The sequence below is a fragment of the Leucoraja erinacea genome, chromosome 13, assembly GCF_028641065.1.
Source record: "Leucoraja erinacea ecotype New England chromosome 13, Leri_hhj_1, whole genome shotgun sequence".
Classification (NCBI taxonomy): Eukaryota; Metazoa; Chordata; class Chondrichthyes; order Rajiformes; family Rajidae; genus Leucoraja; species Leucoraja erinaceus.
The window spans coordinates 53,721,186-53,733,747 of NC_073389.1; the positions used below are offsets into that span (position 1 = coordinate 53,721,186).

At 46.8% G+C, this 12,562-nt stretch overlaps 1 protein-coding gene across 1 annotated transcript in view; it reads left to right on the forward strand.

Annotated features, from left to right (window-relative positions):
* LOC129703061 (ubiquitin carboxyl-terminal hydrolase 25-like) overlaps positions 1 to 12,562 on the forward strand; it is a 148,107-nt gene that overhangs the window by 24,252 nt on the left and 111,293 nt on the right. Inside the window, 1 exon segment of the mRNA XM_055645251.1 lies at positions 4,337 to 4,414. Coding sequence (XP_055501226.1) covers positions 4,337 to 4,414 — 78 coding nt within the window.

Consider the following 12,562-nt stretch of genomic DNA (forward strand, 5'->3'; position numbering starts at 1 on the left):
GGCCTAAACCCCTACAAACCTATCCTATTCATGTACATTGTGATAGTACCTGCCTCAACCACCTCCACCGGCAGCTCGTTCCCTACACCCATCACCCTCTGTGTAAAAAGGTTGCCCTTCAGGTTCCTATTAAATCTTCTCCCCTTCACCTTAAACCCATGTCATTTGGTTCTTCATTCCCCGATTCTGGGTAAAAGACTGCATATCTATTCCTCTCATGACCTTATACACCTCTAGAAGATCACCCCTCATCCTCCCAAGCTCCAAGGAATAAAGTACATTTGCCTTGGGATCAGACGTTTTGGAAATTACACCTCCTTTTTATTTGCCCCCATCTTGAGGAGACTCCACACAGGTGTTGGTGGTGTCCATTAAATGAGATTTGGCGGCACAGTGGTGCAATTGGTAGAGTTGCTGCCTTACAGCGCAGGGACCACCCGGGTTCGATCCTGACTCCGGGTGCTGTCTGTACGGAGTGTGTACGTTCTCCCCGTTACCTGCGTGGGTTTTCTCCGGCTGCCCCGGTTTCCCTCCCCCATTCCAAAGACGCACAGGTTAGTTGACCTCTGTATATTGCCCCTCGTGTGCAGGGTAAGGAACTGGGATAATAAAGAACTGGTGTGCAGGTGATCGTCTGTGAGCGTGGTCTCAAGTGGATGGAAAGGCCCGTTTCCACACTGTATCTCTAAACTAAATCTCTGCTCGTAGTGTTGTGTGTGGTTGCTGTGTGCAAGTTGGCTTCCGAGTTCCCTACACCATGATAATGTGGAGTACTTCTATCAGAGAAAGATGCTTTAAGATGAAGGGCGATGACACGTTGTGAGTTGAGTGGTTTATTGTCACGTGTACCATTTAGAACGGAGACGAGGAAACACAGAGAGTGGTGAGTCTGTGGAATTCTCAGCCTCAGAGGGCGGTGGAGGCCGGTTCTCTGGATACTTTCAAGAGAGAGCTAGATAGGGCTCTTGAAGATAACGGAGTCAGGGGATATGGGGAGAAGGCAGGAACGGGGTACTGATTGGGGATGATCAGCCATGATCACATTGAATGGCGGTGCTGGCTCGAAGGGCCAAATGGCCTACTCCTGCACCTACTGTCTATTGTCTACCGAGGTACAATGAAAAGCTTTTGTTGCGTGCGTGCTAACCAGTCAGTGGACAGACAATACATGACAAGGGGTCACAGCTTAAGGATAAGGGAGAAATCCTTTAAAACCGAGATCAGAAGAACTTTTTTCACGCAGAGAGTGGTGAATCTCTGGAACTCTCTGCCACAGAGGGTAGTCGAGGCCAGTTCATTGGCTATATTTAAGAGGGAGTTAGATGTGGCCCTTGTGTCTAAGGGGATCAGAGGGTATGGAGAGAAGGCAGGTACGGGATACTGAGTTGGATGATCAGCCATGATCATATTGAATGGCGGTGCAGGCTCGAAGGGCCGAATGGCCTACTCCTGCACCTATTTTCTATGTTTCTATGATTACAATCGAGCCGTCCACAGTGTACAGATACATGATAAAGGTTGAGTGCAAGATAATGCAGTAAAGTACATACAAAGATAGTCTCCAATGAGGTAGATAGTAGCTCTCTATTTTATTCAGTTGCCGGATAGCAGCTGTGAAGAAACTGTCCCTGAATCTGGAGGTGTGTGTTTTCATGCTTCTACACCTTTTGCCCGATGGGAGAGGGGAAAAGAGGGAGTGGCTCAGGACCGACTTGTCCTTGATTATGCTGCTGGCCTTGCCGAGGCAGCGTGAGTCAATGGAAGGGAGGTTGGTTTGTGTGACGGTCTCGGCTGTGTCAACAATCCTCTACAATTTCTTGCGGTCTTGGATGGAGCTGTTCCCAATTCAATCTTTAAGAAACGCATGTCCTGTATTTGTCTTTGTCATTTGGACAGTATTCCATGGAACCAAACACGCTGCAGTTTTCCTGTTTGATCTGGTGGCTTGACTTTTAGTGGCTTGCCTGGTTTACCCAAGTGCAGCTACTTCACACTGCGATCACGGTGGCGCAGCGGTAGAGTTGCTGCCTTACAGCGAATGCAGCGCCGGAGACCCGGGTTCGATCCCGACTACGGGTGCTGTCTGTACGGAGTTTGTACGTTCTCCCCCGTGACCTGCGTGGGTTTTCTCCGAAATCTTCGGTTTCCTCCCACACTCCAAAGTCGTGCATGTGTGTAGGTTAATTGGCTTGGTGTAAATGTAAAAACTGTCCCTAATGGGTGTAGGATAGTGTTAACGTGCGGGGATCGCCGGTCGGCGCGGACCCGATGGGCCGAAGGGCCTGTTTCCACGCTGCATCTCTAAACTAAATCTAAACCTCAGATCAGTACTATGTGCAAACTGTTCCCATATTGAGCTGCCGTTAGTCATAACTCAGTGGTTATGTATCCCTCCTGAGCTATAAAAAGTTTTTGACTTAAATCCCATAACAGATGATTGAGCTTGTAATCCAGACAGATAGATACTCTATACAGCACTGAAGGAGAATCAGTCTGTCAGATATGACCTTAAATCAAGACCCCATCTGTTCTGATGAGTGGATGGAAGGGACTTTACTAAGAGCAGCAGTGGAGATCTTCCCATTCTCCTGTTCACTGTTCCCACTCAGTGCATTAACATGGCAGCACTGGGTCAAGGTGCACAAACCCCACCAGCTGCTGCCTGATAGTTTGTCCAACTGGCTATTGTTCTGGGAGACAGACCCAAAAGGCCGGAGTAACTCCGCGGGGCAGACAGCATCTCTGGAGAGAAGGAACGGGTGGTCGCTTTGGGTCAAGACCCTTCTTCAGACTGATGGTCGGAAGAACACATTCTTCAGAATGTGCAACGTGGCTGTTTTAACATAAAACATTCTGAGGCGCTTCACAATGGTTTATTCTCAAATATTGTCACCAAGTCGCACAAAGGCAGATCAAGCAAAGGCATATTGATCAATAGTGTTCGATTGATATATCTACTGAGGACGGAACAATGAAATTCTCACCTTCAGCAGCATAACAGGCCTGTAACACAATGCTCGTAGATCACAGACATTGTTCAGGCTGCAGAACTAAACTGCCAGAGGAATCGTCTACTCTTAACACTGCCTCGGCAAGGCCACCAGCATTATCAAGGACGAGGGTGCACAAAAGTGCTGGAGAAACTCAGCGGTTGCAGCAGCATCTATAGAGTGAAGGAAATAGGCAACGTTTCGGGCTGAAACCCTTCTTCAGACCATTGTCTATTGCTGTCTGTGTGGAGTCTGCACACTCTCCTTCCCTGTGATGGCGTGGGTTTCCTCCGGGTGCCTCTGGTTTCCACCCACATCCCAAAGACGCGTGGGTTTGTAGGTTAATTAGTTACTGTAAATCGCCCCTAGTGTGCAGGGACCAGAGCCTTTTGGGTGAAATTAGAAAAAACATACGACTCGTCTGAATGGGTGATCGATGGTCGGCATGGACTCGGTGGGCTGTAGGCAATAGACAATAGGTGCAGGAGTAGGCCATTCGGCCCTTCGAGCCAGCACTGCCATTCAATGTGATCATGGCTGATCATACACAATCAGTACCCCGTTCTTGCCTTCTCCCCATATCCCCTGACTCCGATATCTTTTCCGTGCAGTATCTCTGGGCAGGTCTTTCCCGTGCGAGTATCGCTAAACAACAAACTAATGAGTTCTGAAGAAGGTCTCAACCTGAAACGTCACCCAGTGAACGAACTTACGCAGCGCCTTGGGGCAAAGGGCAGGGGGGCGGAAAATTGCAGAGGCACAGAGCCAAACTGCAGGGAAACATGCCCTTTGGCCCAACCAGGGCGGCCCGGCGGTAGAGTTCCTGCTTTACAGCGCTGGAGACCCGGGTTCAAACCCGACCACAGGTGCTGCTCCCGACCGTGGGAGAGCAAAGAAGGGAAGAGATTGAACTGTTTTTCACCTTCAGTGGAGGAGTCACCATGGTGGGTGTTTATGTTAAAATGTATTTTGTGTGTTCCATTGCTTTTTATTTGTATGAAATTCCTCGTATATGTTGCAAAACATACTCGGCGAAAAAAGTATTATTGTGAGCGTGATTGCGATCGAAGGATTTCTGCTGCAGTCTTCAAAAGACCATTTGGTTTTCTCATCGACAATAGCTACTGTATGCATCTCCCTCTCCACTGACATCTGTTTGAAGAAGGGTCTCGACCCGAAACATCACCCATTCCTTCTCTCCAGAGATGCCGCCTGTCCCTCTGAGTTACTCCAGCATTTTGCGCCTATCTTCAAACGAAACAGTCCTCTGCCCATTCTATACCAGGGAGACGGGATCTGTGAGATGTTCGTTTAGTAACGGTGATTTATATTTTTCTATTCTTCAGCATCAACAGACACTACTGAACCAACTGAGAGAAGTCACGGGCACAAATGACATCCAGTTATTACAGCAAGCTCTACAGGTATTGTACTATTCATTAATTCAAGTACATCCTTGTTTGGTTCCTATCTACATTGTGATTTATCAATGATATTATTCCTCTGATATCCTGTTTTATTGGTTCAGGGATTTGTTTAATAGAAGTGTGAAAGTAGAAGTACTACTAGCTCGAGGGCGGTACTGTGGTGCAGTGTTAGCGTTGCTGCCTTATAGCACCAGAGACCCGGGTTCGATACTGACCACGGGTGCTGTCTGTACGGAGTTTGTACGTTCTCCCCATGGGTTTTCTCCGGGTGCTCCGGTTTCCTCCCACATTCCAAAGACATGCAGGTTTGTAGGTCAATTGGCTTTGATAATTGTAAATTGTCCCTAGCGTGTGTAGGATAGTGTTAGTGTGCGGTGTGATCGCTGGTCAGCGCAGACTCGGTCTTCGAACCAAAAGTAAAACTGAAACTGAAAACTGAAACTATTTTCACAGTATATCTCTAAGCGTCTAAAGTAAAGTCTAAAGTGTCTGTGAAAGGTAGATATGGCCACGGTTCGTGCTGATGTTATCATCTTGTGGACATGCATGAATTCTTTCCCTCGTATTAGGAAAGTTAGTTCTCAGAGGCGTAGTTAAATTAACAAATGATTCATGACAGATCTGAGACACAGTCATACAGCACAGAACAGGCCTTTCAGCCCAACTCTTTGCTGCCGACCAAGATGTCCCATCTGAGCTACTCCCATTTGGCCCCTATACCTCTAAACAATTAAAATCCATGTACCTGTCCAAATGTCTTTTAAATATTGTAATTGTACCTGCGTCAACTCCCTCTCTTGGCAGTTCTCCATATACCCACCACCCTCTGATTAATTAGGGCATAGCCTCAGAATTAAAGGACTTTCTTTTAGGGAAGAGATGAGGAGAAATTCCTTTAAGGGTCTGTCCCATGATGCGAGTTGTTCAAGAGCTCTCCCGCGTTTAAAAAAAATCAAACTCGTGGTACTTCCTCACAAGTATTTTTTTACTCTTGGAAATTTTTCACACTGTTGAAAAAACTTCACGAGTTTCCACGTTTCCCGAGTACCTGCCGTTAGCGCTACGAGCTGCTACGAGACATCCCCGAACTCCGACGTACCCGCTACGTACATTCTACATACTTACCACAAGTTTGATTTTGTTTTTTAACTCGGGAGAGTTCTTGGGTAAACGCGCATCGTGGGACAGACCCTTTAGATATTTGAAATTTAACTGGATGAGGCAATGATACACTCAGACGCGTTGCAAAATGGGCCAACCAGTTTCCTGATTATTTACCAAATCACTACAATCGACTGCACAGAGCTAACAAATAAGTGACATGGCCAATCTGGATGATATTGAACATACTGTATTTTACTAAATTAGCCTTATCAGCCACATAGCTATATTTGAGAAATTGAGGTTCTCACCCGTCCAGTTAAATTCAAATTAAGTTGATACCAACTGAAACTATTGATTATTGGGATGCAATCAAACCATTTATTTGTCTGGGATCAGCTCTGAGACAAAAGATTAGACCTCTGCTATTCTCAGCTGAAACTAACAAAGTCACAATAATGGACGAACAGTATTCAGTATTGCTCCACTAAAAACCTCTCATCTGTAAATCTTCAGTCATTTCCAAACTGATGCTATTGCCCAAAGATGGCAAATCTACTAATACCATCTCTAGTTACGGAGGCAGATGGGATTAGCATGAGTTATCAAGTGTTCAGTTATGGTATCAACTGCCAATGGACACCAGGTGCATTCTGTGCATTAAAGAGCGTGTGGATATGCATAAACTGCATGCACAAGTCCAAGGTGATACACTTTGGTGGTGGTATATGTTAATCACAAAGGTACAATCAAATCAAAGTATCCGGTGATAGTTTTACCAAACCACATTTAGCACTGGTGTATTATCATGCAAAATCAACGACAACACAGAATGAATGTGTGATCACAAAGTATTTAATTACATTGCGGATCGATGGAACACTAACGATTGAGATGCTTGCATCCAGGCTCAATCAACAGTTGCAACAAATACGAGGCATATTAGTGGCGAAGGGTGCATTCTCGCTACACAAGGGAGGAATGTTCTTTTATGTCTTCCTCCATTTGGCCTCAATCGACGGGCCTTGCAAATTTCAGCAAGATTCCCGCTTCCGGGTTTTCATAGTGTCTGCCTGGGTTATATACCCATGGTTCCCGCTAATGTGGGGAATGAGCATAAACTTTACATGGTTATTTCCGGATAAAAAAGATGCTGGTTCAGTTGTGATGTTGAAACCATCCTCTGCATGATATAATCAATTCATAGACTTACAGACTCTGAGAAACCGTTTCCTGCGGCTCGGGTTGTCTAACCATAAGCATTAGGAGTGCCCACTGCAGATTGCAGAGATAGCAGCAAATAGCAGCAAACCGCATAGGAGATGCGAAGTATTGTTTATTCTTCTTTACGTTTAACTCGGCACGGATGACTGACATCTTGAAATTCAGTCTTATGAGATTATAACATCGTTAAAATTCCATTTACTGTGCCTGAAGTACCTCCTCATCATTTGGCTGCGGAGAATATAAACCACTCTGTCAGGTCTCACCCTCTGACGTCTAGATTATGAAGGGTATCGTCAACTAAAAACCTCCTAGGCCTAGGGACGCAGAGATATGGGTTGTTAACATTGTGCTACGTTACTTCGTCGATAGGCACCAGCAACATCCCTGTCCTTGGTCAAACTCACGTACTAGTGGTTATGCCATGGCGCTGAGTACAGCGCTACGGGTCCAGTCATTGCTACACTGGATAGAATGATCATAACATGTTATAATAACATGTTTTGTTTATGATTGGCCAAGCCGAGTAGACAGGGACACAGACCAAACTAGATGTTGCATATCCCATGGACCTTGGGTTGCATGTGATCACGCATCTACACCAGTATGTCAAGGTCCCTAAGAGCCTCATAGACTCTGACTAGCAATATTGTTAGTTACATAAAACCTCGTTAGAAGGAATCACTACAAACCTTCTCCAGAGGGTTAAATGGGACTGGCATATACAGGAGTGTACATTGAAATTGAGTCTCACTCTACCAGGACCGCTATACCTCAGCAGCAGGGTTATAGACCACATCCTAGCAGCTGGTCAAACTATTAATCTGTACAAATATTCAGAATAAACCTGTTGCCAGATCGGGGGTATTCGCCATCTCTATTTTAGGTATGGTTCATACTTCCTCCAGGTTGAGGGAGGTTACGATTCCCACTATTGTTCATTAATGACATCAACATGTCTATATCTATGTCATGTCTGAATGCAATATTAATGTTCACTCATCATTGGCCCACTGATTCAGATTCAGATTCAACTGTAATTGTCATTGTCAGTGTACAGTACAGAGACAACGAAATGCATTTAACATCTCCCTGGAAGAGCGACATAGCATATGATTTGAATAAATATTTACATTAGCATATATACAGACATAGTGTTTTTCCTGTGGTAGGAGTGTCCGGGGGCGGTGATTGGCAGTCACCGAGGTACGTTGTTGAGTAGAGTGACAGCCACCGGGAAGAAGCTGTTCCTGGACCTGCTGGTCCGGCAACGGAGAGACCTGTAGCGCCTCCCGGATGGTAGGAGGGTAAACAGTCCATGGTTGGGGTGAGAGCAGTCCTTGACGATGCTGAGTGCCCTCCGCAGACAACGCTTGCTTTGGACAGATTCAATGGAGGGGAGCGAGGAACTGGTGATGCGTTGGGCAATTTTCACCACCCTCTGCAGTGCTTTCCTGTCGGAGACAGAGCAGCTGCCATACCATACTGTGATACAGTTGGTAAGGATGCTCTCGATGGTGCAGCGGTAGAAGTTCACCAGGATCTGAGGAGACAGATGGACTTTCTTCAGTCTCCTCAGGAAGAAGAGACGCTGGTGAGCCTTCTTGATCACAGTTGAGGTATTGTGGGTCCAAGAGAGGTCATCGGAGATGTTAACACCCAGGAACCTGAAGCTAGAAACACGTTCCACCTCCGTCCCGTTTATGTGGATGGGGGTGTGCGTGCCGCCCCTGGACTTCCTGAAGTCTACAATGAGCTCCTGACTGTGGCTGTGTATGACGTCTGGACTCGTTTCCACGGCATGAAATCACAGATCTTTAAAATCTTCACGTAGTCACTCCGAAGTAAAATAGTAAGATTAAACGAGAACTTACCAGTTTGAAGTTTGATCTTTATTTTATGAGTAGTAACGTCGAGGGATTACGTGCCCTCCACGCCCACCCTCGATCATAAAGTTCAACTGGTATCCTATTTCTCTAATCTTACTATGTTCAGTTCATTTACTGTTATCTGTGATTTCACACCGCTGCTTTGAAGATTGACACGCATGCGTCTTCACGTAATCCCTCAACGTTACTCCTCATAAAATAAAGATCAAACTTCAAACTGGTAAGTTCTCGTTTAATCTTACTATTTTGTGTGCTAACCAGTCAGTGGAAAGACTATACATGATTACAATCGAGCCATTAACATTATACAGATATAGGACAAAGGGAATAACGTTTAGTGCAAGGTAAAGTCCAGTTAGATCTGTTTAAAGATAGTCTGACGTCTCCAATGAAGCAGGTGGGAGGTCAGGACCGCTCTCTAGTTGGTGGTAGGATGATTCAGTTGCCTGATGACAGCCGGGAGGAAACTGCCCCTGAACCTGGAGGTGTGCGGTTTCACACTTCTGTACCTCTTGCCTGAGGGGAGAGGAGAGAAGAGGGAGTGACTGGCCCTTGATAATGCTGCTGGTCTTGCCGAGGCAGTGTGAAGTGTTTTTGAAGTCAGTAGAGGGGAGGTTGGTTTGCGTGATGGTCTGGGCTGCGCTCACAGCTAGAACTGAGGGTGACAGAAAATGGTGGCGTTTTGGGCTCTGGGCTGATGAACAGAAATTAGGCTAACACTTGTCTAAGTGAGAGGGAGGGAACTCATTCACAGCTAGGAGTTACGGCCAAAGGGCCCTTTTCGATGCTGTAAGGCTCTATAACACCACGGTGGCACAGCAGTAGTGTTATAATAATAATAATAATGCATTTTATTTATGAGCGCCTTTCAGGACACCTTACAGCTAAAACAAGCAAATTACAAACATAAATAATATGAAACAAAAGCAACAATACACAATTCGGAGAAAGTTGTGGAGCAGTGGAGGAATTCTCTGCCTCAGAGGGCGGTGGAGGCCGGTTCTCTGGATACTTTCAAGAGAGAGCTAGATAGGGCTTTTAAAAATAGCGGAGTTAGGGGATATGGGGAGAAGGCAGGAACGGGGTACTGACTGGGGATGATCAGCCATGATCACATTGAACGGCGGTGCCGGCTCGAATGGCCGACTCCTGCACCTATTGTCTATTGTCTATTATTGCCTATACTGCTCCAGAGACGCGGGTTCGATCTTGACCGGGTGCTGTCTGTACGGAGTGTTTCCTTTCTCCCCGTGAACTGCGTGGGCTCACAAGTTCACCGGTCATAGGAGTAGAGTATTAGACCGGTCGAGTCTACTCCGCCATTCAATCATGGCTGATCTCTGCCTCCTAATCCCAGTCTCCTGCCTTCACCCCATAACCCTTGACACACGTTCAAATCAAGAATTTGTCTATGTCTGCTTTAAAAATATCCACCACTCAAAGCGGGAACGGGGTTCTGAGTTTGGATGATCAGCCAGGATTATATTGAATGGTGTGTGCTGGCTCGAAGGGCCGAATGGCCTACTCCTGCACCTATTTTCTATTCTTTGTCTAAGCTTCAGTACCTTCTTCTGGACAGGAGCCGGGATAGAAAAGAATGAATGGCCGGGGTGGGACAAGTCTGATTACGTTGCACTTTAATAGACAATAGGTGCAGGAGTAGGCCATTCGCCCCCTCGAGCCAGCACTGCCATTCAATGTGATCATGGCTGATCATCTACAATCAGTACACCGTTCCTGCCTTCTCCCCATATCCCTTGACTCCAATATCTTTTAAGAGCTCTGTCTAGCTCTCTCTCTCTGAAAGCATCCAGAGAACCGGCCTCCACAGACTCTTTGTGCGAAAAAGTACATTTTGGTACACATCTGTTTCCAGTTGAAGATGCTGGTGGGATTTTGGCAATTCACTCGAGAGATAGCTGCGTGGAACACAGATGCTTCATTCTGTCGTGTGAAGGAACCTTACAAATTTTCTTTGAATTCCCCCCCCCCCCCCAAGTCACGGGCTCCTGTTTCCTAAAATGGGAATATGTGTCAGAAGGAACTGCAGATGCCGGTTTAAATCGAAGATAGACACAAAATGCTGTAGTAACTCAGCGGGACCGACAGCATCTCTAGAGAGAAGGAATGGGTGACATTTCGGGTCGAGACCCTTCTTCAGACTGGAGTCTGAATCGGGCTATCATACGCCAGCATTTTGTGTCTATCCTAAGTGGGAATAGATTGTAGTGTCTAATCTTCACAGGTAGCCATTGACAGCCCCATTGTGTGCGGCAGCTGAAGTGGAGGATGAATTATGACAAATGGCCCAATCTTTATTTCCTTTTACATTTCTCAGTATTCAGGCTTTTAATGCTGATTCATTTTATGCTGCTTTAGACCAATTTGGTTTATTTTGTATGGTTGTTCTCTGTTTTTATTATTTTAAGTATGTTTTAAATGTGTGTTAAGAATAGAATATGTCTATTCTATTGACAGTCGGCAGCAGTTGCCTGACAAATTGCCTAAGTGTGACAGGCCCATGTGGAGTAAAGGGCCTGTCCCACTTACGTGTCCTTGGCATGCAAATTACGCGACCTCGTTGTCGCGTTGAGGCGCACGGGCATCGTGTTGCCGCGCGGGGCCGGTCCCACTGAGAAGTGCGGAGGGGTATGTAGTTTACACGGTATTGCGCGGCGCTCTGAAATTTTGTACCGAACTAAATCTTTGCGCACCAACGCCCTGTCGCGGAACTGACGGCCAAAGTGGGACAGGCCCAAGACCCTGGCGCCACGCAACGTCTCACCTCCAACAGCAGCAGAAGCGGGCAAACGATCGCCGAGCTTGGCCTGGGGCTCACGGCCGTTGCGGTCCGGATCCGCCCCAACTTCTACTCCCAGAGACGATTGGAGATAGACACAAAATGCTGGAGTAACTCAGCGGGACCGGCAGCATCTCTGGAGAGAAGCAATGGGTGACGTTTCGGGTCAAGACCCTTCTTTCAGACTGAAGAAGAGTCTCGACACGAAACATCGTCCATTCCTTCTCTTCAGAGATGATGCCGGTCCCGCTGAGTTACTCCAGCTTTGTGTGTCCATCTTCAAATGACGTCACTCGCTCCAGACGGCTGTGCGGGCGCATGAAATCGCGCGCGACCTTCGCGGGAACGTCGCGCCTCAACGCGACCACGAGGTCGTGTAATTAGCGTGCCAAGGACACGTACGTGGGACAGGGGCTTAACAGTTTCACACAAAGGCTGGTGGGTGTACGGAATAAGCTGCCAGATGCGGTAGTTGAAGCAGGGCCTATTAGGAAACATTTAGGCGGGTACATGGGTAGGACAGGTTTAGAGGAATATGGGCCGAACACAGGCAGGTGGGACCAGTGTAGATGAGGCATGTTGGTCGGCGTGGGCAAGTTGGGCTGAAGGGCCTGTTTCCACGCTGAGTTAGAGGTCGGCTGGGACTGCTCTACTTATCAAAGATTCTGTGATAATATAAACGGTGAATTTCATTGTTCTCTATCTGGGGTCTGCTATCTCCCCTTCCTCCCTGCTCATAAGTTAATAAGTGAAAGGAGCACAATTAGGCCATTCGGCCCATCAAGCCTACTCCGCCATTCAATCATGGCTGATCTATCTTCCCCTCCCAGCCCAATTCTCCTGCCTTCTCCCCATAACCCCTGACGCCCGTAGTCATCAAGTATCTATCTGTCTCTGCCTTAAAAATATCCATTGACGGCCTCCACAGCCTTCTGTGGCAATGATGAGATTCACCATCCTCTGACTAAAGAAATTCCTCCTCATCTTCCTAAAGGAACTCCCTTAATTCTGAGGCTGTGGCCTCTGGTCCTAAACGCTGCCACTAGTGGAAACATCCCCTCCACGTCCACTCTATCCAAGCCTTTCGCTATTCGGTACGTTTCAATGCCCTCGTTGAAAAAACATTTCTTA